General features: G+C 48.8%; 7 protein-coding genes across 7 annotated transcripts; 4 read left to right on the forward strand and 3 right to left on the reverse strand.

The window, feature by feature from the left end:
- Positions 1–1,591: 1,591 nt before the first annotated feature.
- LY79DRAFT_638864 (G protein-coupled glucose receptor regulating Gpa2-domain-containing protein) lies at positions 1,592–3,290 on the forward strand (the record flags this gene model as incomplete). Its single annotated transcript, XM_060562306.1, has 2 exons — positions 1,592–2,287; positions 2,340–3,290. The coding sequence occupies 2 exons, from the start codon at positions 1,592–1,594 to the stop codon at positions 3,288–3,290; spliced, it is 1,647 nt and encodes a 548-aa protein (XP_060410475.1).
- Positions 3,291–4,858: 1,568 nt separating this feature from the next.
- On the reverse strand, positions 4,859–7,123 carry LY79DRAFT_346808 (MFS hexose transporter). The gene is made up of 6 exons (XM_060552615.1): positions 6,654–7,123; positions 6,218–6,596; positions 6,073–6,147; positions 5,440–6,017; positions 5,190–5,380; positions 4,859–5,136 (listed from the first exon to the last, which is right to left on the reverse strand). Exons 1-6 carry the CDS (start codon positions 6,862–6,864, stop codon positions 4,993–4,995), a joined length of 1,578 nt encoding a protein of 525 aa, XP_060410476.1. The 5' UTR covers positions 6,865–7,123; the 3' UTR covers positions 4,859–4,992.
- Positions 7,124–7,542: 419 nt separating this feature from the next.
- Positions 7,543–9,091, forward strand: LY79DRAFT_522881 (uncharacterized protein; the record flags this gene model as incomplete). Its single annotated transcript, XM_060555483.1, has 4 exons — positions 7,543–7,874; positions 7,943–8,149; positions 8,207–8,450; positions 8,507–9,091. 4 exons carry the CDS (start codon positions 7,543–7,545, stop codon positions 9,089–9,091), a joined length of 1,368 nt encoding a protein of 455 aa, XP_060410477.1.
- A 335-nt stretch (positions 9,092–9,426) lies between these two features.
- Positions 9,427–11,821, forward strand: LY79DRAFT_582636 (uncharacterized protein; the record flags this gene model as incomplete). The annotated part of the gene is made up of 3 exons (XM_060560272.1): positions 9,427–9,447; positions 10,735–10,787; positions 10,882–11,821. The coding sequence occupies 3 exons, from the start codon at positions 9,427–9,429 to the stop codon at positions 11,819–11,821; spliced, it is 1,014 nt and encodes a 337-aa protein (XP_060410478.1).
- Positions 11,822–13,366: 1,545 nt separating this feature from the next.
- Positions 13,367–15,139, reverse strand: LY79DRAFT_582637 (5'-nucleotidase domain-containing protein; the record flags this gene model as incomplete). The annotated part of the gene is made up of 1 exon (XM_060560273.1): positions 13,367–15,139. The coding sequence occupies one exon, from the start codon at positions 15,137–15,139 to the stop codon at positions 13,367–13,369; it is 1,773 nt and encodes a 590-aa protein (XP_060410479.1).
- Positions 15,140–17,108: 1,969 nt separating this feature from the next.
- LY79DRAFT_564624 (fungal-specific transcription factor domain-containing protein) lies at positions 17,109–19,874 on the reverse strand. Its single transcript, XM_060558674.1, has 5 exons — positions 19,802–19,874; positions 19,606–19,712; positions 18,752–19,532; positions 17,910–18,697; positions 17,109–17,817 (listed from the first exon to the last, which is right to left on the reverse strand). The coding sequence occupies exons 1-5, from the start codon at positions 19,841–19,843 to the stop codon at positions 17,568–17,570; spliced, it is 1,968 nt and encodes a 655-aa protein (XP_060410480.1). The 5' UTR covers positions 19,844–19,874; the 3' UTR covers positions 17,109–17,567.
- Positions 19,875–20,587: 713 nt separating this feature from the next.
- On the forward strand, positions 20,588–22,379 carry LY79DRAFT_638879 (iron transporter; the record flags this gene model as incomplete). The annotated part of the gene is made up of 4 exons (XM_060562307.1): positions 20,588–20,846; positions 20,992–21,161; positions 21,218–21,955; positions 22,013–22,379. The coding sequence occupies 4 exons, from the start codon at positions 20,588–20,590 to the stop codon at positions 22,238–22,240; spliced, it is 1,395 nt and encodes a 464-aa protein (XP_060410481.1). The 3' UTR covers positions 22,241–22,379.
- Between the last annotated feature and the right edge of the window lie 4,828 nt (positions 22,380–27,207).

Below are 27,207 nucleotides of genomic sequence, written 5' to 3' on the forward strand. Positions count from 1 at the left end.
AACTTTACTGTTGTCTGAATGCTCCAATCATCAGGTAACGCGACAAAGTTCGCAGCACGTCGCATTTATCCCGGTGGTAATAGTGTCGTTGGGCGGGGCCTCCCTGACACAGACATTGTGAGAAGAAAAGCAACGCAGCATAATCTGTTCTTCGCAACCAACGACTCCAAGTAAGGCAGCTGGCACACACGCAGCCCGTAAACGACCGGAAGTTCGGCATGGCCTTTTCGATTGGTTATGCGATAATAGCTGGCTTCACTTCTGAGTCTCTGCTCTGACTTGACTCCAATCAGACTTCTTCGCAGCTAGTAGTCCAAATCAAGATGCAGAGGATACTCAACGAATGGCTCGGAAACTACTTAGATATCTGAACACTAGTTGTAATTGCCTGAAATCGTGTGCGTAATGGTAATGAACAGAGCGTATCTTGGTATTAAGACGTTACATGTATCCAGTCAGCATCTTCCCTGAACATACCGGACTGCTCCGGGCTCTGTGTAGAATCATCTCAGAGAAAAGCGTCTGACGGCAGAACGTTCAAATGATGGTAAAGAGTTTCCCGGAAACGAGCAGCACCCCTCTCCCCCTGGCGAGGTTGCAGACCACCCTGTCAACTGAGAAGCCGCGTATCCGGTGGGGATGGATGCATTTCTCAAGGAGTCAAGATGGTTATTGACAATCACCCATCCTTTTCATCACAGAACATATCAGCCGAAGCACCAAACTCATCTTGAATAATGTTTAAATGTTCCCTATCAGTCTTGTCAATGCGACTAGGCCCAGCGGGACATACTGCGGGAGGCAGGCAGGCTCCAACCGTTCACGGTATCTCAGACGGGCGGAATCAACTTGTGTGGCTGGCGAAAGGCGCACGTCCTCGATCCATACTGTTAGGACCATCGCGTCGTTCTCGGACAACTGGAAATGAACGGCTCTCGACCGATTCGATGCCTTGTTCTGCGCCAGGTCTGTGTTTTCACATTAAAAACCATACTGAGTAGGAAGGCTGGAGGTAGATCCATCACGATCTGAGGCACTCTGAGCCCACGAGAGTCTGCCCCATCAACACATACTTTGGCCTGGAACGGGGATGGAACATGGACCTCTCTCCCTTTCCTAGACAGATTATCGCATGCCGTGACGATGCACTGCCCAACATGAACCTTAATGACCGATCCGATTTTGGCCATAGCGCACTGCTGTGGCGGGCAGAGCGCGGGGTATTTCCCGCCAACAGCGGAATCCGACAAACAGACTCATCTTCCATCCTCTAGCGGATTCGTTTCGGCCGATTCCTGACTCGGCATGTTTCCTCTATTTGGCTGGGAATAGCATGTCTTGGCGTTTGGGAATCAACACTTTCTCCTTGGATTATTTGTCTACAGTCTCTTGACGGATGAATGGAGAGCTGAGCCGCATCTTTTTAAACTACGGTCCATTCCTTTTCTTTTCACTCTGAACTTTTGGCGCCCTTTGCCAGATCCGAATTTGTACTCTTGTTGTCCGGTAACAGTACCCCCTACACAACGCCTTTCCCCATGACATCGCCACATAGCGGTGCAGCTACGTCGATTATTCAATAATAGCGGAGATGAACGAGTCGCCAGATCATTACGATTCTGATAATTCGCCCTACTCGATCCGTCCGCTGCCACTCGTCCTTCGCAATGGCCTCGCCGTGGTGGCAACAATGGGTTTCCTCTCCTTCTTTACTAGCCTCGGCTTGTTAGTGTTCCTGACATTCAAGCTGGTATCATGGCATAACGGACCGCCCAAGCAGAGGAAAGAGGAGGACCAAGTCACGAAAGTCGAAGCGCCAACAACAGCAGACGCGAAACTTGTTATCCCGAACAACTGGCTTGCCGCTACTGAGGCTGCCGCCGAGAGGGCTGCAAAAGAGAACTGGTGGCGAAGGGCGATAAACGAGCCGCCGAATCAATTTCTCGTCTTAATCTTCAACTTACTCCTTGCCGACATTCAACAGGCGTTGGCGTTTCTACTGAACGCCAAATGGCTCACGAAAAATTCGATCGAGGTCGGCACGAAGACTTGCTGGACCCAGGGTTGGTTTGTGTCGACCGGCGACTTGGCGTCGTCCGTCTTTATCACGGGTATAGCGATCCACACATATGTGTCGATCGTTTCAAACAAGAAAATCCCAACCTGGATTTTCCACACGGCCATAACTATCATGTGGACATTTGTTTACGGAACAGGGATCCTTACTGTTATCATTACAGGACATGGGAAGGCCGAGGCCGGCCTTTATGTTAGAGCCGGTGCATGGGTAAGCCGCAATAGTCTGCATTTCCAGGTTTGCTGTACTAACGCTGTCACAGTGTTGGGTCAACTCCAAATACCAGGACATCCGCCTGACTCTCCATTATCTCTGGATCTTTGCTGCATTGATCGTCACTACCATGATATACTTTGCAATTTTCCTGCATTTGCAGAGAATAGCAAGGAAGAGCGGTGGCGTGATCTCTTGCGGCGACGTTGCTGGGCGCGAGTCAAGTTTGTCCAGCTCTGACGGAGCCAGTCCATCAAGTTTCAGTGTCACAAACTCGACGTGGAAGACGGGAAGCGTCCGCGACGGCCAAAGATCCCGCATATGGCGCCCTGTAGGCTTGACAACGGTGTTAAGACGGCTCCCAGACATACCGGATTACGCCCGCCAGCACACCTTTCTCTTGTATCCTTTCGTATATGTCATTTGCACCATGCCTCTGGCGGCAGGCCGTCTCGCATCCATGGCAGGCCATGAAGTCTCTCTGGCCTACTTTTGTTTCGCGGGAGCTATGATAGCTTGTAACGGCTGGATGGACGTTGTCCTCTACTCCTCGACCCGGCGATCCATCGTATTCTCCGCTGATGGACCACCCACGCAAGAAGTGGGCTTAGAAACATTCGCATTCATGTGCAATGCACCACCGAGATTCGGCAATATCACAACTGTTATCAGCGGAGCAGATCCCAACGGGAATAAAAATTGCAGCAAGTGGAATGACAAACTTTCTCGGAAGGGGCCTAAGTCAGGCAGCCTCAAAGGGCTTACAGTCGATTGCAATGAGAGCACAGAAAGCATGAGGGGATTCGGCATGGGAGAGGGCTCTATCATGGGCATGGCTATTCAATGCGAGAGAACCACGACTGTCTCCGTGGAGGAGGTCAACACACCGACACCTCCCACAAGAGCGAGATTTGCCTCTTGGGATAGAAAGATGAGCGACGCTAGTTTTTTAAGCATCGACTCATTTCAATCATCAGGGTCGGGCTCTATAAAGGAATGATAAATGTGTTTTATTGGAAGCAGAACAAACGGACTATCTGGAAAATGACCAACACTTCTAGATGTATGTATATATGAACAACAGAGCAGGCCTCAGTCGCCTGGCCTCACAGCTGGTCGCCAGAGCTATGATATACCCTAATATGATACTCATACACGGTATTGAGTTGTAACAATACGATGAATACGATGAATATGAAAATTTTCCTAGGAGGCCGGATGGTGCAGGAATTCTTCTTGCTGTGATATGCGTGCTGTCACAAAACCAACCCACTTGACCAGCGGCTCTGCTTGAACTTTTTCTGCGTGCTCTAACAGAATGATCACTCTTGTTAGCCTCCTTTGTATCGAGCTGACCACGAATGGTAGACAATCAAAGCTTGGTTCTTAAGCTGGGTCCATGAGACGGAGGGAACATCGCCGCCTTCCCAGAGCCAATGGGGAACTTCCCTGTTCAATTAGGCCGGTCTATGTTTCGTGCCCCACGGATCCGCCTCTCCGTAGACAGCTCGGTCTGAACTTTTGTGGGATGGCCGGTCGGGCTGGAGTGTCAAACATATTTACGGTGACCGCTGACAGCTGAGAGCCGGAAACGGTCGATGTTTGAGAAAAGGCGGCATCCATCCCAGGGCGGTTTTGACGTTGCCGGCTGAAAATAGACTTCCGATATGGTTTCGGGCTGTTTAGTTCAATACTGCCCCTTTGTTGATCGATTCCAACGTGTTGGACTAACAGTGGATGAGCCGCCGAGGCGACAGCTGACCGTACCCATGGCTATACTCACGGACGTAGAATGAAACATTGAAAAAGAGAAAGAAAAAAAAAAAAAAAAAACACTTGCCACTGACGTTACCTGTGAGTATCGACATTATAAGCTGTATGTCCAGCAGTTGACGGAGTTCCGAACGGACGTCTGCGACTTGTGAAGGCCCGCAAATCTACTGTCACGATGTGATTTAAGGCGTTAGTTGTGTTGCTGCAACTAACGGCGTCGGTTTTAGCACGACATCTACAAAATCAATACGACATTCCAGAGGGGCACAGCGGAGATGAGAAACACTTTGTGATGTCAGGTGTGAGGAAAAGTTGTGCCAGTGTAGTTCTGAAGGCCCAAGATCTGGGTCTGTGCCACCAACTGAAGCGGTGAAGCCTCACTTTGGCATCTTGAGACGACGAGCGGCCGACGTTTCATAAGGCAATTGTCAGACTACAAGCCCACCTGATGATGAAGCTTGGTAGGAATTTCGGCCGGATAACGTACCCGTTTATTTATGAGGCATAGAAATTGACAGGTAGTCCTCAGTCGGATATATCGACGCTGAAGGAGTATTGAATGCTTCCTGGTCGCCCTCTGTATCAACTTGACCAGAAACACCTCAAAAAGGACAGACGTATTGGTAATAAGAATATAAAAGCTTTGGTGGGGGGAGGGGAGGGAGGCCGGACGCTTGTCTACCAGGAACAACAAAGCTAGTAAAGTTATGTGAGTTTACTGGCAAAACGCCACGTCATGAGACACACAAGAGGTTCCATTCTATATTAGGAAAAAGAACGAAAGAATGGATACTAGACGAAAAGAGGCGTCAAATGAACTAGGCCACGTTCTGATGTACGGGGATGCAGATAGGCCAGTAACAGGCAAAGCTAACCAGCCCTCCGATTATATGGATTCAGCCAATCAAGTGAGCTTCAACGTCTGGAAACTAACTACTGTTCTCTCGCGCCTTCACAGTAACACCGCCGCCCTTCTCATCGAGCATCTTGTCTGCCACCGCATTGACCCTGCCAACTTGAGCATCGTCTCCATCAAAGAGCAGGGCGATCTGCTCCAAGCTAGGTCCTTTGGTCTGTAGGAAATCAGCGCTCAGTATTTCTATCGAGATGCCCGGAAACTACTCACCTCCGGGAACACCAAGTACACGACAACGAACTGGACGATGATCCAGCCGACGTAGAAAAGGTAAAATTTCCAGGACATGGCCGCGATGCCAAGCGGGTTTACGTAGGTGTTGAAAGCTCCGCAGATACCCGCCACGAGAGAAAACATGGCCATGCCCTGAGCGCGGATGGTATAGGGGAGAATCTCGACGACTAGCAGCCCATCAGTGCTCTTACTCTTTCCACGTCGTATAGGAAGCGAGTACACCTACTGTATAGCATTTGCGCGCCCGTCCATCCTAGGTTGTGCACACCGCTGTACAAGTAGATGAAGGCAACAGTGGTGAAGCTGGCGTGTCGGTTGCCCGTCTCGACATACGCTCCGGTGGTGGCAGTGATGACGACAAACACAACCCACATTCCAGCCATACTGACCAACATCAACGGTCGACGACCGACTCGGGCAGGAAGAAACGCAAAGGCAAACGAGCACGCGAAGCTAAACATCTGCGAGGTCGCCGTGATGAGCGTTGTCTCGATTTGTTTCGTGATGCCGGCGCTCTTTAGCATGGATCCGAGGAAGTATGAGATCAGCCCGTTGCCGCTCCATTGTTTACAAATCCCGCACCAAATAATGATGAAGGAGCGCCATCGGTTGCCCGGCGTCGCGAAAAGAGCCTTGAGGTGGAACGGGTGCTTGTTCTGCGAGATCTCGGCCTCGATGGTATCGCGGATTTCAGCATACTCGTGCTGCACGACCACGTCGTCAACGTTGCCGGCGCCGTGATACTTGGTGAGGATTTCGAGCGCCGTCTGCTCCTTGCCTTTGCTGCAAAGCCATCGAGGCGATCTAAATGACGGGGTTTCAGATGGCATGATGTGTTAATGTTCCCGGACGAGCTTACTCTGGAAGAAACAAGAGACCGCAAAGCACCATCGCTGACGGGGCCGCTTGAATCAACGTCGGTGTTCTCCAGGCCCTGTCAGAGGTTTTTTAGTGAAGACTCTCGTCGTGTGCGCAACAGTTTCCCCATGCCGGCGAAAACTGACCATGTGTCCTGGATCCGGAAGCTGCCAAAGGCAACCCACGCGGCGAGGATGGCACCGACGCTGTAGGTCGTGCTGCTGAGCGCCGTCGCCGTCGCCCGGTGTGCTGGGTACGCCAGTTCAGTCATGAGCACCGTCGAGACAGAGGAGCACATGACTCCGCCCATGCCGAGGAGAATACGGCCGGCGACAAAAGCTCCGGTGTTGGTGGTTGCGGCGCAGATGGCGGCCCCTCCGACGCAGAGGAACGAGCCCACGGCGATGGCAAAGCGGCGGCCGAAGCGGTCGGCGACCAGTGGAATGAGCACAACCCCGAGAATGTTGCCGACCCAATATGATGCGCTGAGTGCGCCGAGGATGCTCTTCTGCGGGTGGTCAAAGTCTTGAGCCGCGTCAGTCAGCGGTCGACGGGCACGAACGAGAGTTGGTTGCGGCTTGCCTTCCTGCCATTGATTGATCTGCTGCAAATTGTTGATGAGCGAGCCGTCAAACCCGTGCGCGACATCGCCGAAGAGGAGGAAAAAGAGACCGAAGTTGAGGGGCCTGAGGCCGGGATCCTTTAGCCATGAGACAGTCTTTGTTGTCGTCGGCGTCGTTGACTCAAGAGCGTGGCGATCGTCGCTGTTCATCAGCTTGAGATTACAGCCCATGGTTGTGGATTCGCTTTCCCTTTTCCCGATGCCACTGATCTGCTAGAGGAAGAGACGAGCGGAGATGATGGGCGTGACTCTAGTGACTACATATTCAATGGACGCCCACGGTTGTTTATATCCAACCCCGCTGATCGTTGCTATCTGCATGAGTCCCTGCCAGTCTTGTTTGCTCGAATGGTTCCATTCAGACTTCTGTCCTAGCTAGTACCGGTCCATTGACAGGGAGAACAATGGTACCGAACGCGGGGAAACATGGGGTCAGCAACAGGAGAGGACCATGGGGTAAACTCGATGCGAATAGAGACAACTGCGGGGAAACCCTGGTTCGGCGGGCTAGATTCTCACTGCCGTTCACATATGTTTTCATGGGCTAGCTCGACTGTACGACGTGAGATCGGGCGTCGCCAGAAGCGCCGGAGTGCTTTGATAGGCGATGACTGTCGGGAGAAGCTTCGGGGTTCGCGATCCTGACGGCGCATCGGGGGATTCGTCGCGCGGGGAACCGTCCATCGCGTCATGGCTCGGCTCCATTTTCCCCGAATCCAGCGGAAAGGATCGCCATACGTCAGTCACGATGAACGCCGCATAGAGGGGCGGGGGGTCGTCCTCCGCAAAGCACGGCTTTCAACCCGCCGGCTGGATAGACTCGAAGACGAAGCATCCCACACGGACGAAATGGACCCCAAACTGAAGTTCGTCGCCAAGTCTGAGTTGACGCTCGATGCGCGGCGGGAGCACCGGATCAATGCCAACTCGTTCCAGCAAGATGCGCTGACAACCTTCAACGGTTGGCAGTACGCCTGTTTCTACACGCACAAGGACGCGTCCGGCCGTGTCCTCTTCGTCAGCCTTGCGCGACGCTCAGTCAGCCAAACTCTGGGTAGCTGGGAGACGTTAACCTTTGACGACTACGAGCAGACGGCGGACGACGGGCATAACACCATCTCCATAGGTATCTGTGCTGGGGATGGATCGATTCATGTCTCGTTTGACCATCACTGTGACCCGTGAGTTTTACGGCCATCCCATCTCATCCCATCTCGTAGAGCCCCGTTGACGAGTGGGCGTGGCGCAGTCTGCACTACCGCATGTCGATACAAGGCGTAGCAGCGAACCCGGAAGAGCATGAGTGGAAGCCGTCACTGTTTAGCCCGACTCATAATCAACTGCCGGGATACACACGCACTGGTCAGCTAGGCGTCGAGAAGCTCTTCTTAGAGACGACTTATCCTCGTTTCATTCGAATCGAAGATGACCTCTTCTTGACCTATCGCATTGGCATGTACGTGCACCGGTATCGCTATACGCTGATCCGAAGACGCCGCTGACTGGCATGCAGAGCTGGAGCAGGGTCCGATCACCTCTTTAAATACAGCAGCAGACCCCAGTCGTATTCATACATCGGACAGTTTCTCACGGGTGTCCAGAACAATCCATACATCAATGGCATATCGTATTCCAACGGCCGCATCCACGTGTCCGGGACCTACCGCGGGTTTGTCTGGTACGAAGGCGTCGACGATCCGGAAGCGAGGCTGCACACGGTTCAGGCTGGTCCCAACGGTCCGGAAAACAACCACAATGTAGGTTTGTGGTCGCGCCCACCCCCCCAGTGCAAGACTTGACTGACCTCAGACAGTTGTTCTACGTATGCAGCGATGACGGTGGTAAAACATTCAACAACACAAAGGGCGAACGGCTCGCGAATCTGGAACTTGGCGAGACAGTCCTCCCCGACGGCGACGGGCTGATCGTCTTCGACATACCCACGAACAGCGGCATCCTGAACCAGGAGGCACAGGCGGCCGACGACAGCGGCGGGTTCCACGTCTTGAACCGCGAGAACGAAGTCTGGATGCACTACTATCGGAGTCCGCAGGGGAAATGGAGTCGACACGCGCTGCCTCACCTCCGGCCGACGCGAACAGGAGCACGTGGGGATGTCATCGCACTGCCGGGGAAGAGTATGGTTGTGTTTGCTTTGCCAGGAAATCGGGATGACAAGCTCACCGTCCTGGGCGCCCGGCTGCCTCTGGAGAACGTCCCGACCGAGGAGGCGAGGCTGGAGTATGCCACGCTCTGGGAAGGCAACGGGTACTCCGGCGAGCCGCAGCTTGAGACGTTCGAGTCGGGGTCGCGACGGTTGGTCTCTGTCTTCACACGCACAGAAGAGCAGGAAAGAAAGGTGGTGGTCTTGGACTTGGCTGTGGAAGAGGCTGCTTGACGTGCTGTCGATACCACAAGCTTCCTCCAACTCTGCTGCTGACGCCAAGACAAAAAGAAAAAAAGAAAAGAAAAAGAAAGGCATGATGAGAAAGTCGGGAAATTACAGGGACTATCCGGCACCCTGCATTGTTTGCTGTACCGCTGACACAGACGTAATACTCTACTCTACTTGAAAGTTGACGTAGCACAGGCAGACAAAAAGAGTGGAAGAAGAAAACTCCCCCTAAGACGGACCGTACTAGGCTATGTTTGCCTGATGCTAAGAGGCGCAAATCCGGCGAGGCGGTGTGGATTGCGTTTGTCCGGATAAAGCAAAGATAGAGAGCGCAAGAAATGCCTGTTGGCACTTCGAGGGTGAGACATTTGAAAGATCGCCATATCCGAGGCCCCGTTTCTCGTATTCCACTCGAGTCCATATGGCGCTTATCGCTCACAAGTGCATGTTAGAGGCGTGTCAGTCAAGAACATTTCACTCGCGCCGGACATCGTGGAGGCAGCCAACTGCTCTGCTCTACGGAGTACTATCTATTCTAACCACGTCCTCTCGGGCAGCGCAGCACGTGCATCGCAACACGGCGTCCGCCCTGGACATATCAGACATGGGACATCGCCCTTGTGTATGCTGTGCCTAGTGAAGGACGGGAATAGGGAATCGATTGGACATGAGGGGTCGAGTGAGGCGATGCAGAGATGCATGCTTGCCCAGTAGTTATTCTCCAGACCCCATCTTACTGCTGCAAGGCCCAATGTCGAGCAGCCCGACCGCATACGAGGCCAGACACCAGACAAGCAAACGATCACAAGACTCTTAAGAGACAAGACGGCCGAGAGAAACCCGTTGGATCCCTGTCTCAAACGGCTCGGTCGCCGGTCCAGCCACCCGGTGTTGCTGGGACTCTCATAGGCTGCGGCACCCAGCCCCGGCCCTCTTCAAGAGAGTCAAAATCTCTCTTCATCCCGCCCAGCAACCAGACCAGCCAACTCAGAGCAGCCTACCGCACATATCGTCCAGGGTTTGCTTTATGAAACCCCGTTCCGCCAATGCGGCGCTACTGTGCCTGAGCTCGTGTTGACCAACCCCTGGTTAGGCCCTGGTCCGGGGACCAATTATAGCTTATTCCCAGCCAATCCGGTTCCATGGACTAGCCAAGTCCCTCACGTCTTTTGCCTGCCGTGCTGTTGAATATTGGAGTCGCTCTCTGGGGGGGGGGAGAACGAACACATGCATGTTCGTTCTCTTTAGGGTCTGCAGTTCACGGACGGACAACGACCGAATGACGCGAGAGACAGCTGTCAAGCCACACATTTCCTCCTCTTCTCCTACCCCCCCCGCGACATCGCAAGAGAGATGCCGTTCCGGCCTACAAGCCTACTCTGGGCTGTGTCCGCCGTATCCGAACTTTCTGCTCTCCTCCCCGGGATGCCTCTGCGGTCTCCATCTGGTGGACATCGAGGTCTCGCTTCTGCACCGCCAAGGATGCGCAGAAGGCAGGCAAAGCATCGCTAGAAGCTCCGCATTTATGCGGTGAGCAGCGAGTGCCGTGTGTTCCTGGCGTTCCTGCGCCGTCGACCCGGGAGACTAGTCGTTCTGCTTGCGTGGGACATGCGCTTGGGGAACTGCATGTCTATCCTTTAAAATAGATTGCCGCCATTCCGAGTGGTTTGCCCAGCCCGCTGGGTATCGTATCTGAGGAGTAAGTTCGTGCAGACATACAAAGAGGGATTCCATCCCCCGCCCGCGAGCGATCGTCACACACACACACACACACACACACACAAGCTTTCAAGCGGTCAAGAATCTTCACTCATCCCACACGTCCCTCGCCCGTCCCCAGTCGGGTCCGTTCGGTCCGCCTTCTCCCATCGGTTTGATGGCCGCACCGCGCTCGTTCTAGCCAACTCGACCTTGACGCCTGTCACTCGCTATATCGAACCATCCGTGTCGCCGCACCGCAGCGCGGCAAAGATGATCCTCTCTCTCGCCTCGAGGACCGCCGCGCCCTCGTCCTCTTCCTCGACTGACCCCGTGGCCGACGACTCGACCGCCACATCCCCCGGGTCCACCAGCACACGGACTCTCATCATCACCTCCACCGTCCTCGGAACCGCGTTTTTTCTCGCCATCGCCGTCGCGGCGTATTTCGTCGTTACACGCAACCGGAGGAGGCAGTCCGCCGAGGATTACAAGAATGCGTGCCTGCGCAACCCGGACCTCACCTGGGAAGAGTACACGCGGCGCACGAGGCTTACCCAGTCGCGCATCATCCTCGCCGAGGAGGAGCTGAGGGACACCATCATCCGCAAGTCCCTGCAGGCCCGGACGTCCATCACCGTGAGCACGGTCGCCCCCGGCAGCCCCGACACAGAACCCCCCGTCTCGCCGCCGCCCCGCACGCGCTCCAGGATCTGGCACGGCCGCAACAGGTCGAAGTCGAGCATCGAAGCGGAAGAGGGCGAGGGGCTGCTGATGTCCGTCCGCAGCGACTGGGACCAGCACGAAGCCCGCGTCGAGAAGACGTGGGAGCTGCTTCACAAGAAGTACCCGACACGGCGGGTGACGTTGCCCGTCGAAGAGGACTATGGCGGCCCCGTTCGCCCGCCCACTATACGCCTGAAGACGCCGCCTCTTCTCTCGCATCCCATGTTTAGGGGCTGGACCGCCGAAGTCCCGGCGAGACAGAGCAGTCTGCCGACGGAGCTGGCCCGGATGAAGCCGGCGCAGATCTGATGCACGATAATACACACCTTGCCTATAATGTCTATTATGGATTAATGAATCATGGGGCTGGCTTAGAACCAGCCCGGCGAGGCGTTTTGGAACGGGGTGCATGTGATCATGTTCATGAAAGCCTTGTCTTCTGCATTTCGATGATATATATATGTATATATTGGCAATTGACCAACTTCACCAACACCTGACATCCGTCCGAGTTGAGGCATCTTGACGGCGTGCTACTAGCGCCGCCCTTCAACATCGCTAGGTCCTCCGGCTTTAGTACGGCAGCCGGTGCGCTTTTTAACTATCTAGCAAGACTCTGCTGTGGCAATAAGAAATTTAGGTTGGATATTTAGCCCCATGCAAAGGTTTGCTGCTTGTTGATTCTCTTCTTAACCTGACGTCGAGCATATGCGGTGCATCCAAATATTTGATTCATGGCATTGTAAAAGACACGAGCAAGTATAAGCACACCACTATCAACGTATTACGCATAACTTCGAGCCCAATGGACGTTTTCAAGTAAAGGACAGACATGTGAAACAAGCCAACAAGCCCGGCTCTAGCCAACGAGGTAACGGCTCACAATTATACAGTCTGGCGACTCCGGGCTCAGATCTATCAATTGCGCTGAACGAGATACGACTTCCTGGATGCTGGCGGCGTCATGCATAGACTCGGCCTCGTTTGTTTTCCAAGCCTCGGCCGCCTCCATCAGTTCCACCGGCTGACGGGAAAAAACAACTGAAAATTCGACGCGTCACAAAATCACACCCCACAAACACTGACGGCAACGAAACAACCGGAAGAGACAATGACAGTGGCCGCTGGGCTGTCTCAGATCATGCCACTTCGGCTCGCCAGGCCGAAGAAAGAAGCATTTGGTCTCAGTTCCACGACCTCGCCGTCTCGGTCCCGGTGAAGAAAACAGCGTCCGCGGTGAGGATTGTACGCGGGCTCTCGGCTAGATGCTGCAAAAGAAATCTGCATTCTTAGGTGGGCACTTGCACTTCCATTTGCTTGGGCCGTTAACCCTTCGAAACGCTACGCCTATGTGGGCTAGTGCTGTTGGACAGCCCACGAGCAGCGTGGTAAGCATATATAAGCATGGATCAATGGTTCTTGATCAGATTTTCGAAATGAGAAAGACAACTCTCGACTTCCCTTCTTCCTATTCTCTCATGACTCCAAGTTCAGGTCAACCGTGCTAACGGGCTTTTTCGAGGTATCGGAATTATGTAGCAACACTCGGAAGACTAGCGTTGTATGATGCTTGGCGATGCTGCCGGGTGCCTTCTGTAGTTAATACCGCAGTAGCATATCTGTACTAAGATTTGAGAATGAGAGGACAAGTTGATGCAAGGCTAGCAGGGCACGGTTAATCACAAGTCAGATGGCTTGTGATGGGAGGCAGGATAGATTGATATCATTCCTTCACACCATGGGGCGAAACGCGGGATATTCTTCTGTCTTCATCTGACAGACGTACTTTTCGTGATACATATACATCGTCTCCTTCATTACTACATTAGATATGCACCCCTATGGTATCGTTATCTATATCGCCAAGATGGCGAACACGCTCAGGGCGATGGCGCCCAAGCTCACGGAGACCATGCTGGCACCGCTCTCTCCGGATGTGGAAGACGGGGCGGCGGCAGATCCGGTGGCGGTACCGGACGGGCTGCTAGTGGTACCGTTGCTCTGGACGATGCGGCCCTCGATCTTGGCGTCGACGGGGCTCCTGGCCTGGACGTACTGGACGAGAACCTCGTCCTGGGTGTCCAGCGAGACAAAGTCGGTGGTGGCGACGAAGATGTTGTCGCCGCCGCCGGCCAGGAAGTCGAGGGTGACGACGCGGTAGTCCTTCTCGTCGTCCAGGGCCTCGCCGGCGACCTTGACGGACACCAGCCTGGAGCCGTTGTTGCCGGCCGGGTTGTACTCGACGACGATGTTCCTGGAGACCTGGAACCCGGAGGTGATGGGCAGGTTGTTGAACTGGTTGACCCTGCTGACGGCGCCCTCGAGCACCTTGCGGACGTCGGCACCCTTGTAGGTGATCTCGACGATGGAGTTGCCGAAGGGGAACGAGGTGAGGACCTCGCCGCGGGTGATGTCGCCCTTGTCGATCGTGGCGCGGATGCCGCCGGCGTTGATGAGGGCGAAGTCGGGCGGCGTCGAGTCGGAGTTGTTCAGGCGGTACTCGTACATGGCGTCCGTCATGACGTTGCCGAGGAGGCACTCCTGGCGCTGGCAGAGGGTCTGGTCGAGCTCGACGTTGCTGACGCCGACGACCTCGGCGGCAAAGGCTTCAAAAGGCCCGCGCCACGCCTTGATCTGCGCCTGCAGCTCCGGGTCCTGCTCGGTGGTGTTGGTCAGGTGGATGGGCCCGCCGTGGTAGGCGAGGACCTTGCCCTCGGCGTCGTAGGTGACGTCGATGTAGCCGACGTACTCGCCCCAGCGGTAGGCCGTGACGATAAAGACGTCGTCGCCGTCCTTGTTCTTCTTGATGGTCGGGTAGGGGCCCTCGGCGTCCTCCATGTCGCCGAGGAGGGTGTGGGAGTGGCCGCCCATGATAAGGTAGAGACCGGACGTCTGCTCGGCGAGTTTCTGGTCCTCCTCGTAGCCGATGTGCGTGAGGGCGGCGATGCGGGTGATGTTGGTGGTGGACTTGATGTGGTCAATGGTGGACTGCACCGCGGTCACGACGTCGTGGAACTTTGTGCCCTTGCCGGGGGACGAGATGCCCGGCGTGGTTGGGGTGGTGACACCAATGACGGCGAGCTGCTGCTTGTCAAAGATGTGGTAGGGCTTGATGGTCTTGTTGAGCTTCTCGTTGTCGGACTCGATGTTGGCGGAGACGATGGGGAAGGTGAGATTCAGCAGGAAATCACCCAGCTGGTCGTCGCCGCCGTCGAACTCGTGGTTGCCCAGCGTCATGGCGTCGAAGCCGAGCTGGTTGATGGTCTCGGCGATCTTCTCGCCCTTGTAGAAGCTGTAGAAAAGGGTGCCCTGGAACTCGTCGCCGGCGTTGAGCCAGAGCGAGTCGTTGTACTGCGGACGCAGCTCGTCGACGGTGTGCTTGATGCGGGCGTAGCCGCCGTAGCAGCCGCGCTCGGGGCGCGTGCAGTCGGTGCCCGAGGAAGAGTACTCATCGAGGTGGGCGTGCACGTCGTTGACGTGGAAGAAGGAGACGTTGAAGTGCCCGGCGGCGTCGATGCCGCGCTTGGCGAGGCGCGACGAGTACAGGTGGTCGCCGTCCTCCTTCGCCGGGACCGCGAGTACAGTGCCGGCGAGGGCCAGAGCCAGCGTCGGAAGAGACTGACGCATCGTGGGCAAAAGCGGAGGGAAAGGATGGACCGCGGATGGAGGCCGGGTTCGGTCTGGAGTTCCGGTTCGCACGGGGAAGTCAATGAAGCCTTCACGGTGCCACGGTTGGACGCTACGCCAATCGATTGACTGAAGAGGGAGAGGAGAAAGACAGCTACGGCTGACTGCGTAGAAGCTCTCCTACGTAGCTTTGAAGCTACCCTAGCTCAATATATACAGTTTCCATTTTTTGCCTGCCGTTGGAAAGCAATCCGCCGCCGATCTCTGTCCTTGCACCACAGGAGTGTGGAGGTGGGTGGTTGGAGGGGAACCATAGACGATAGTGACAACAACGGTGGCACAGAACGACGAGGGTGAGGGGAGGGAACAGACAGGGCCCTACAGCTCGAGAAAGCATCTCGGAGGCCGCTGACTGGCTGGACAAAAACGAGGCAGACCGATAGGAGGTTCTTTTGGCTGCTTGCCAAGAGCTTTAGCAGGGTGGCCGATGCAGGGAAAGCAGCTCGTTCGGTGACAGAGTCTCACTTTGCCAAGAGCCGCGCTAAGATGAGGGACGCGATACACGTGTCGTGGCCCTTTGGCTGATTGGCTTATCAGCGGTCCGTTTGCCTCTTCGGGAGACGCAATGTTGGCCCGGGGGAGACGGGATTCATGGTCAGTCTGCGGTCTGCGTCGCTTTTCAGCTCGGCCGCCCGCTCTCAGAAGGGCGACCGAATCTCTGTTCTGGTTTATGGTCAAGGTTTGCGGATAGGTAGCGAACTTGAGGCTCATGGACGTGACAGCCCATTGGCAGGGTTGTGTTAAAGCCGCAACGACCACGAGCTGCCACTACGTTGTATGAGTCGGAGACACGGCCAACCTTGATAAATATGTGCGGAGCTATTTATGTTATGGAGCACAATTACGAAGTACCCGTACACCAGGGACAGACACTCCCTCGGTAATACTGCGTATCTCCAGGGCAACATGACGTGAGACCAACAACGCCATCGTCGCCCACGTTATGCCATGCCGGCTCGGCAAACGTCTTTAATCGTTCCAGTATTTCCTCTCTCCTTCTGTTTCCATCCAAGCTCCAGTAGGCCGGCGTCTCATCTCTTTCTCTAGGTGGTAGGTCTCGGAGCGAAAGAAGAAAACGGCCCAATCCCGAGTTCACCCTCCCTGGCCACTGGGAACACAGACCAAAGATCCCTGGCCGGCCCGTGGGGGTTTGGACAGGGCGCAAATAACGTTAAATTCAGCGAGCGTCCAATCCTGCGCCCCGTCCGGCCAATCTATCTAAAAGCTAAGGGGCGCTGTCCAGAGAGTCCTAGGCCGAAAACGGAAGGTCAATGTTACAGCGCCTTAGGATCTCCCTGGCGAGCATCCAAGCCATCTCATGCCAGTGGTCCAGTGGAGGGTTTGTTTCGTTCAGGCTGTGATCCCGGCGATGGGGGCCGAGCCTGCGCGGCACCTTGATGCGTAGCCGTTGTTTTTTTCGGAAAATAACCTATTCGCGGGTTCGAGATGGCGTGGGACGCCTCGAAAGATAAGGAACGCAAGACTGATAATGCGCATAGCCCTTGACCACATATGCGCAAGCTATCCTTGTTTTGCAAAAGGGCCCACGAGGCCGTCTCAATGATGGAGTTCATGATATCAAGTGTGAGTGAAGTTATTCATGTCAGCATGTGGGCTGGTCGGATGCCGCCGGCCAGCGGTGCATCACCACACACGGCATACTATGAAGGACAGTAATATCATTGGTCACCGTTTTACGAGTGATTGTCTGGTGTGATATATTGTGTTTGAATTCAAGCATGTGTGGGTTACGACGAGAATGATCCTGTGATCCGCGCTGTCACCCACCTCACCGCTCGCACCGTGGTCTCTCCCGTCGACTGCATAACAGATGTCAAGTCGGAGGGATGGAATGTTGAGGGTTTCTCTTATGCAATTGCTTTCATGGCACTACTATATTCCAGAAACGGGGTGGCTGCAATGACGTCTGCCTTCGTATTCATCTTCGCATTTATCTGTGATAAGTTGGTGCCGGGGTTCTCTGCAATTTTACGTTCTGTATGAACATAGTAAACCGGAATCAGATCTTTGGCAGGATTGTCTGCTCAGCAACAGTGTGTCTCCGTCTTCAACACTTAGGTGAAGCGCGGAATGTCAAATTGCTTGAGAATTAGCGGACCCCGTCCCATTAATGGAAAACTCTTAGAACCGAATGCGACGTTTAGTAACATTCCTCAACATACTCAGTCAGACCAAGGCTAATTAGGGCCAAATTGTCTGGATTATAAAGACACCTAATAAACCCAGCCAGTATACAGAGCTAATAGATATGGCTGGGAATTAGAGAAGACAGTCCCCGGGCCGGACTGAATCTTGATTACCTCTCGCACCCGTAAAAGTAGATATGGGGCTTTAAAGTCCCATGTCTTTAAAGCCCCATGTCTCTCCTCTTCGTGATCGCGCAGGACCCAAGCCATACGAGCCACATAATAAACTCGGAGTGTTGCTGTATCCGCGTTCCTTCACCCGGTACTGCGGCCCGTGGCTTCATAATGCGGATGGTGTTCGCAGTTGATATGAGAAGCTCTAGATCAAGTTGTCCGTCTGCTTCCTCTGGATGTATGATCATGTTTAGGAAGAGCGAGATGGAGGCATTGGTGGTGTAGAATATGAGAAACCTATAGATGATTAGCCAACGAGAGACCAGGGCTGGTATGGGCACTTCTTCAGTAGTAGCACATCTTCGTCATGGGCCATGGCAGAGGCTTACCATAAATCTTCGTCAGACAGCGTCTTTATGAAAACTCTTAGACACCGGAGCGTCGACCTTCCAGCTTCCAGTGATAGGTCATAGCTTGAGTGAATGACGCTGTGCAGGTCATGACTTCCGTCGCCTATGACCGTGTGAGCGTCATACCTCCTGACGGTCGTATGGACGAAAATCATCAGGTACCAATACTCCAGCAGAAGATGGAAGTACCGCGTTCTATGAGGTGTTCGCGTATCGGGGGTAGCTATCAGCGTCTCGGGGGAGACCGAAAGAGCTGGTCGAAAGTCGACAGGTACCGACAGCCTCCAGCACTCGATCTCGTCGTCCAGCTGGCGGATATGCACGAGCAGTCGGTTATCCTTGTCGCTCATTGCATGGACAGAATAGAGAAGACGGTAGATTTTCTCTTTGAGAAAGCCGAGCCGAGCATCGCCCCAGAAGTGCGGCTTGAGGTTTGCCATGCGTGTGCCGCTGGAGTGAAGATATCCATCGAGTCCTCGCAGGTGTGTGTAAGAGCTAGGATAATCATCTACCAGAGTCAAGTCGCAATAGGTGTCGGAGAGCAGGGGAGGCCGTCCGGTTCGAAGAGACAGATCCTTGTCTGATATATAGCAAAGCCAGAAAAGGTTCCGAAGGTGACGTGTCTCCCTACTGGGGAGCGAGTGGTCATCGCTCGAGACTCGCTGGCCGTCGTAGATGTGCCCGCCAAGAGTGTAAACCAGCTGGGAGGCAACTGAAAGGAGCGAGTCTGCCTCTTGCCAGCGACCGCTCAGCAAATGTTGAACATGCTGCGCATGTACTTAGTGGACTGTTCGACACGATCAAACAAGGTTGAAGCTCACCAGCATAATCACTGCCTGTAACGTCGTCAAGCTTGCATCTTGAGTAATCCGACTCAGAATACAACGCGATTTGTGCGTGTATGAGTCCGACTGTGTTAAGAAAGAGGCTCCTGGTATGAAAGCTATGATGCCGAGAACGGCAAATACACATGCCCGGGCCGAGAGACGCGCCGACAAAGTCCTAGCATCGTCAGTTTCTTCGTAGGCTAGGCTTATAGTCTGGTCGAAGAGAACTGGATCGATAACGGGGAAATTCAGCTGAAACGACGACTGAAAAAAGAACGCAACGGATAGCTGACAGGCATCCCGATCCGGCAATTCGCAAATTTCTGGTGATGACGGTGAAGGCAGTGTGGCTAGTGGTGAGGGTTTGGCGGTGAATATGTGCAGCTTGGTCCAGTCAACCGTTTGACCCGTCTTAGATGAGATCCAGAGGCGGCCCTCGTCGGAAAACGCATGTATACCTCTGAAGAACCAGTTTGGTCCGATGTGGCTCCCAGGTTGAAGAACTCTTGAGGCAGATGCTGCTATGCCACTGATTGCCTCGCTCGTTCGCGAATAAGGGTGGGGAGAGTAGAAATGTTCGGTGGAAAGACGGGAAACCGAATCTGCTACAGGGGAACTCCGGACGGCCGCAGTGTTCGGCTCGTCAACCGAGTCGGCTGGAGCGTGATCGCTAGAGCTCTCTCCATGAACATCACGTCGTGCATTTGCTTGGGCTAGCGCATCCTCAAGCTGCTGGATACGCTTGTTCAGACATTGTACGTCGCTTGCGGTTACTCTGGTATCATGCATCACCATTAGCAACGTCACAGAAACATGGCTGGGGCAGGAATCGCACACAGGGCACTCACTTTCGGCGTTGCCTTTTACGCGGCGCTTCTCGATTGAAGGAACACTCGGAGCTGTGGTGGCTACACCAGTCGCATGGGGGTCCTTCAGCAGGAATTAAGCACTGGATCTATGTGCACCGGAGTCGGGCTCAGTGATCCATGCAATCACGTTGGCACTCTCGGTGCGTGGTGGCTGGACATTACTATCGGCACATACCTTTCTACGATAGCATATATCACATGCTCGTTTGGGTGGCATTTCGAGCTGTGTAAGCGGTCGTTGTTTGAAGGGCCCCCCCATTGAAGCGGTAAGCTGAACAGACGGAGAGAGGAACCTCCGTCAATGATGAACTCCGAGCTCTTCGGGAAACTCGGATCATGACTCAGCGGAGGTGAATATCCCTTCAGCTTCCGATGACATAAACTTCTCGACAGGGGACATCCACATTGAGTTGACGGTTATGCTGAACATTGCACAACGTGACAGCTTTCAGACACCAGTGTTTGAGTGCACTTCTGAGGTATTGACGAAACGACGATGCTTTGAGCCGAGAAGTGGGATTTCATCTTCCAATGTGAATTCTGTGCATGCCGTGTGTAGTAAACGTTCAAGTTCCTGGCTCAAGCAGTCTTGGTTGGAACTATCTAGCAGATTAAGGCGGAACTTGATGTAATATCTCCGTCCCATACTCGGTGTTACATGGCGCGCCATAAATCCCATAACTTTGAGACCCCTGCACGGAACCTAATGGCTTCCGTGTCCCAATACTGGGAACAAACCCAGGGTTGATTTATACCACATCGCCATTGGAGACTCTCCTTCCTCCACCGCATCTCCGAGTTCCCAATATATAAGACGAATTGTGGTACGATATCAAAAATGTCTCCTCGTTTCGCCTTTGACGAGGCTCCAGCCACCGTTCGGAGTTCGGGATATTCCTACCTATTGCACCAGTTCTCTGTTTGACAGCTTCATATCACTCTCACCCGCGTAGTAAGAACGATGCCTCCAAATCTTAATGACGAAGAAGAAGGCGATCTAGCCTCCGAGCAAACAGCACTCCTAGGCAGCGAGGAAGCCCATGCTGGCAGCGCGATCGCTACGGCCCACGGGGTGACTCCTCAGACAGCACGCCGGCTTTACCTTTCTCACTTTTTATCCACATGGAACTCTCGCATGTTCGAGTTTGCCGCCGTGCTGTACTTGGCGACCATTTTCCCGGGGACTTTGCTGCCAATGTCGCTCTATGCCCTCGCCCGAGGTCTCTCGGCCTTGCTGTTCGCGCCGACAGTGGGGCATTACATCGATAATAATGACCGCCTCGCGGTTGTCCGAGCATCAATAGGCAAGCTCTGCTTCCACCCGAATCTTGCCGGATACCGAATTTCGGGCTAATACCATCTCAGTATTTCAAAGGCTGGCCGTCTCGGCGTCCTGCGCCGTGTTCTATGTTCTCTTCATACGTCTGCCTCTCGGCGATCATGGCAGACTGGGACTCCTTGCCGTTCTCTCCGTGCTGGCGTGTGCCGAGAAGCTTTATTCTATTATCAACATGGTCTCGGTTGAGAAAGACTGGGTAGGTTTCGATGAAGTCGGATCTCGTGCAGCTTGCTGATGGGCGCTTTTCCCTAGGTCGTGGTCCTTGCGAAGGGAAACACGGAGGCTCTCGCAACTCTGAACGCACAAATGCGTCGAATCGACCTTTTTTGCAAATTACTGGCCCCTCTTTTCATCGCTGTCATTGATGGATTCTCGACAGAAATCGCGATCATAGTCAACTTTGCCATGAACATGGCGTCGGTTGTGGTGGAATACTACGCTATCGCGAAGATATATGACGAGGAACCAGAGTTGCAGGAACGCAAGCCCACACCGTATGCCGAGCTTTCTCGGCTTGATTCCCACCCAGAAAATGCGGCACCATCTGCAACATTAGGACGAAAAGCGTGGCGGCTCTTGGAAGAGTTCGTTTCGGACTTTGGGTTTTACTTTGGCCACCACGCGTTCCTGCCCTCGTTCGCAGGCTCACTTCTTTATCTCACGGTCCTCAGTTTTTCTGGTCAGATGGTGACGTACCTCGTTGCGTCCAGCTATACCACGACGTACATCGGTGTTGCAAGGACAATTGGTGTGGTTTTCGAGGTATTGGCTACATGGGTAGCACCTTGGCTTATCGGAAAGATCGGGCCACTGAGAGCAGGTCTCTGGTTGAGCAACTGTCAGGTCCTGCCGCTCATTGGCGGGTTGTCAATCTTTTGGGTGTTCATGCCGGACCCTCTGATCTCAGCGACCAGTCTGGTCGCTGGAACCATCATCAGCCGTCTTGGACTCCGAGGTTTCGACTTGTGCATACAGATCATCGTCCAGGAGGTAAGAAGATCCATTCTTTGCGGCGGAGATCCAGTATTAACCGGAGTGGTGCTACAGGAAGTGGAAGCCGAGAGCCGTGGTCGGTTCTCGACCATCGAGGCAGCCTGGCAAAATACGTTCGAACTACTCTCATATCTCTCGACAATTGTGTTCTTTAGACCGGCACAGTTCAACTGGCCTGCCTTGATCTCTGTGACGGCTGTCACCTCAGCGAGTCTTGCGTACACAGCGTACGTTGGTCGGAAAAGGGGCCATTTGATTCATTACGAGAAGCTTGGTTTCTAAAGATCTAGGCCTGTGAAAAGTATCAGAAAGACAAAGCGCGGAGGGAGGAAATGTGGTTAGAACCACGTGCGCGATTAAGAGACCAATTCCAAACTCTAACCTTCCATCACTATCTATTGTTATTGCTAAAGACTCAGCCAAACTGGTATTGTCAATTGTCGTGAAGCTGGGACAGCTTCGTGTGGCTAGTTCTAGTCAGAGACGCCACAGAGTGGCGCCTCTAACCAATAAGACCTATATTAGGAAGAGTATTTCTAGGCAAGTTTTCTCTTGTACTTAGACTTAGGAAAATTAACTACTTCTCTTTATAAATGTTAGGACGCTGTGGTTTATTATAGTTATAAGCCTAGCTCCTACACAAAAAACCCCTAAATATTGTAATTACCTAGTGTTCTAAAACTCTCTCTCTTAATCTATTACTAAGTAGTTTAACTACTTTAAAAAATAATATCCTTTAAAACTAATAAAATAACTAACTATAATAAGTCTATTAAGCTTATTATAAGGTAAAATTAGCCTAAATAGTTTATTACTCTTAAATATTATACTAAAAGTAAAAAGGTATAAAAGTATATTAATCTAGATAGTAATTCTAAAGTAAATATTACTAACTAACTAGACTTCTAATCCTTTAATAACTAGCTCTAAGAGTATAATAAAGGGAAGCTAGATAATTAAAAAGTAACTTTAGTAACTATAAATATAATAATGCTTTATACTTTTAATATAAAAAAGGAACTTAGTAGCTATATAAAGAAAGAATATATATATAAAGTAATTAAAGCCTAGGTCTAAGAAATAGTTAATTTATTACTACTTATACTAGTATATATAGAACTCCTAGACAAAGGAACACTAAGTAAATATTAACTTAAAGATAATATATTACTAAAAGCTCTTATAAAAGTTCTAAAATAGTACTATACTCCTAATAACTTTACTATAGTTATAATAGTTTAAGAAAAGTATCTAGTAATATTAGCTAAGGCTAACACTAATATAAATCTTGCCTCTTAGTATATAGATTAGTATAAGTGCTACCTTTAGGCTAAGTAATATAAAATACCTAAAGTATAAAGAACCTTAGCTATAAAAACTTTTCTTAGAGTAGTATTTACTTAGTTCTTACTAACTTAAGGTAAAAACACCTTAGAATAAGTTATTAAGTAAGAGATAAACAACAAGGAAATTTACTTACTTTATATATATAAAGCTACTTTTAGTGCACTAATCTATAAGAAGTTAACTAGTAAAATAAAAAAGAAATTAACTAAAGTCTATATAACGCTAGTAAATTATTTAGATAGTAATAATAAGTTACCTACGCCTAGGATAAAGGATTACCTCTATAGAATCTCTATAATAATAATACTAAGTAACTATCTATAAGTTAAATTTACACTATAAGGTATTTTTTATTAAGTATCTTTTAACTAAACTCTAGAAGAATTAGTAAAAATCTATAAATAGCTAAAGGAAGACAGATAGTAGTTAGTTTTATATATACTAATTAATAAAGGTTAAATAGATCTACTTACTAAGGGAGGTTAAAAGTAATTAAACTTTAAGAAGAAAGATATAAAGAAAAAAGAGTCTAAGGAAGTAGGCTTTACTTTAGGATTTACTATAATAAATTATATTACTATTAATCCTGTACTTCTAGAATCCTAGTATAACCTAGAAAGTGTCTTGTATAGATATTTTTTCTATAGCTATAATAGACCCTATATACTCTCTAAAAGTACAGTGTTTAACACATATAGAGCTATACACTTAGTTAATAACTTAAGCCTTCTTAAGCTATCTTTAGTTTATAATATAGGTCTAGACAAGATAGTCTAAGCAGGATCTACTTTATTCCTAGTTACTAAGAAAAGAACTAGAGTTATTAAGGGACTTTTAACTAGAAAGAAAAGACTAATTAATCTTATCTTAAATAATGTTTACTATATAGAAAACTTTTACGTAAATATTATTATAGAAATAAGGTTATATAAGGTAGGTATTTAGTACTATAGTCTAGATTATATACTATACTTTAGGTTACTTAAGAAGAATAAGGTAATTTACTGCCTTATTAGGAAATTTAACCTAGTCTTCCTCTAATATAACTTTTGTTCTTTTTATCTATTTTTATATAGTAGTACTAGAGTATTTATTGTTTTTTAACTAGCTTCTTGCTACTATAGACTATTATATAATACATAAGGAGATAAGATAGATAATATAATACTATAGTACCTTTGTTTAGGACATCTAGGACTAGATGTACTTTAATAACTTATTATAAATATATATAGAGTTAAAATATAAGCCTCTTTATAACTTAAATATAAATATTACGCTACTACTTACGCCTTATAAGTAATTTTAAGATAAACGTTAAAGGTAAAGTTAATATAACTATACTATTATGTTTTATAGGACTTATTTAATTATCTAACTAGCTTTAATAGTATAAGCTAGATGCTTATTATTAAAGATAAATATTTAGGTTAGCTATTTATTTTCCTAAGAGTTAATAAGACCTATAACTAGGTTTTTAAAGTAATCTAACTATTTAAATAGTAGATATAAAGGCAAAAAGGTCTATTAATCTATAAGATCTAATAAGATATTAAGTATACTATAATTAGTATATAAGGCTATACTCTCTATAAATAGTAGATATAAGAACTTAGTATAAAGGTAAAGCTATCTCTGCCTTATACTAAAGAACCTATTAGAGGGGGTAAAAGAGCTAGCTAGGAAATTATTACTTATTTAATTAAGATAATGTCTATAGTAAACTTACTAACTAATTTATAGCCTAAAGCAGTAATAGTAGTAGCCTATATTATTAGTATAAGCCCTTAAAAATATAATAACTAAAAATCCTTAGTTAAAGTAAAAAAAGCTTAGTACTAATAATATTTTAGATAGTATTAGCTAACTTTGAATATAAGTATAACCTAGGATCTATATCTATATTAGGGCTAGTTATATATATATAGTTACTACGCTTATCCCCTAAAGCGTAAAAGAGAGAGAGGTATTAAGAAGAGGCTTTTTAAAGTAGTTCCCTAAGGGTATATTAGGTACCTAGTAGGTTATATATTAAATATATATAACCTATATAGGATTTAGGTTCTATTACTTTATTAGGTATTTATTACCTAAAATATAACTTTTAATAAGATAAAGTTCTATACTCTAGAGGATTCTTGTCTTATAATTAAACTAAAAGTTATATAAGAAATTATTAAGCTTAAGACACTTTCTATAAATTTAAACATAGTACTTAAAGCTCTAGGTGTTATAAATCTAATAGATCCTTTAATAAAAACCTCTTCTAAAATAATAGTTAAAGTAAACACACTAACTAATAAAGTTATAGAACCTATATTACTAATGTAACTTATAGAAGGAAATCTTCTGTTACTAGAGTCTACACTAGATCTAGAGCTAGTTACTAAACCTATTATTATAGGCAAGGATAATATAGAAGGCTAGCTACTAGAGGACTCTATAGGAGATAAAAGTAGTGCCTATATAGACACTCTTAGCTAATCTTTATTAAGAGAGAGGATTAAAGACATAATTTATGTCTAAATAAATAACGACCTTATAATAGCACAAGAGGAATATTATATAGATTAAAACTAGTTGCCTTTTAGGGTAAAAAGGCTATTTAGCCTAGGAAGAGGTACTAGAAGACTATATATATATAGAGCTATAGTAGCTTAGGGGGTAAAAAGCTAAACTTTACTATTAAGAATAAGTTATTAAACTAGAGGATTACTGCCTAAGACTAAAGGGGAGAATAAAGGCTAGTCTAGAAGATATAGAAGAAGACTTATTAACTTCCTCCTGTATAATAAAACTAGACTACTACTTAGACATAAGTACCTAGATAGTATAAGACTTACTTATAATATAATAGTTCTATAGAATAAAACAAAGATAACTTTTTACTTTATAGATAAAGAATAAGATAATTTTTTTAATACCTTTATGCCTAATTAGTAGAAAGTAATTAAAGAATTAAACTATATATATTAAACCCTCTATATAACTATAATAGGGTTAATTTAAGGCGCTATATACACTAGACTATTCCTTAAACTAAGTAAAAAGTATCTTGTCTTTAAACTTCTAGACCTACTAAGAAGCTTTAAAGATATATAGAAACTCCCTAAGAATTTAAAATCTTTGTTTAAAAAGGCCTATTTTGTTAAAATTAATAAGCTAATAGAGAAAGGAATCTAGAGGCTAATTAACGCTTTAGAGATAACATCTAAACTTTTACTACTTAAATAGGTATTTATATATAAAGTAGATAAAGATAGCTTTCTAGAATATTATAAGGTAAGAATCTATATATAAAGAGATCTATAACTAGAAAACCTTCTTTAATAAACCTATATAGCTACCTTTGTAGTAAGAACTTTCTATGTTATAATAGTAATTATAGCCTAATTTAATCTTAAAATTTAATAGCTAGATATTATTAATATATTTCTAAATATAGAGCTAAATAGTAAAATAGTTATATACTACTTACTAGATAGATTTAAGGTATATAGAAAATATATCTAACTTATATGCGCTTTATATAGCTTATATAATACTTTTCTCCTTTAGTACAAGGAATTCTCTATAAAGCTAAAAAACTTTAGTTTAAAACCTATAGATAAAGATCTATATCTTTTTACTAACTAAGAATAAAAAGTATTTATAATCTTCTATATAGATAATATTCTTATTATATTTTACTAAGATAACTAGGCAGCTAGGGAATAAATTATTAATAACTTAAAAGAGGTATATAAAATAAAAGACTAAGGCCTAGCTAAATACTACCTTAGAATATATATTATAAGGGATTAGTAGGCAGAGAAACTTTTTCTAGTCTATAACGTGTATATTAAGAAGGTTATAAAGTAATTTAACCTTATAGAAGGCATCTTCTTATTAACTCCTTTACT

The sequence above is a fragment of the Colletotrichum navitas genome (assembly GCF_030913465.1).
Source record: "Colletotrichum navitas strain CBS 125086 chromosome Unknown LY79scaffold_68, whole genome shotgun sequence".
In the NCBI taxonomy this organism is placed as follows: Eukaryota; Fungi; Ascomycota; class Sordariomycetes; order Glomerellales; family Glomerellaceae; genus Colletotrichum; species Colletotrichum navitas.

What these genes read in the sequence shown, in the direction of transcription:
- LY79DRAFT_346808 (XM_060552615.1), bottom strand. Translation starts at nt 6,864, where the DNA reads ATGGGCTGTAATCTCAAGCTGATGAACAGCGACGATCGCCACGCTCTT. An exon ending in GATCAATCAATGGCAGGAAG is followed by an intron (nt 6,597 to 6,653) that starts GCAAGCCGCAAC and finishes ACGCGGCTCAAG; the next exon opens with ACTTTGACCACCCGCAGAAG. An exon ending in GGTCTCTTGTTTCTTCCAGA is followed by an intron (nt 6,018 to 6,072) that starts GTAAGCTCGTCC and finishes CCCGTCATTTAG; the next exon opens with ATCGCCTCGATGGCTTTGCA.
- LY79DRAFT_564624 (XM_060558674.1), bottom strand. Translation starts at nt 19,843, where the DNA reads ATGCCACCCAAACGAGCATGTGATATATGCTATCGTAGAAAG. An exon ending in ATATATGCTATCGTAGAAAG is followed by an intron (nt 19,713 to 19,801) that starts GTATGTGCCGAT and finishes CGGTGCACATAG; the next exon opens with ATCCAGTGCTTAATTCCTGC. An exon ending in CGTAAAAGGCAACGCCGAAA is followed by an intron (nt 19,533 to 19,605) that starts GTGAGTGCCCTG and finishes GCATGATACCAG; the next exon opens with AGTAACCGCAAGCGACGTAC.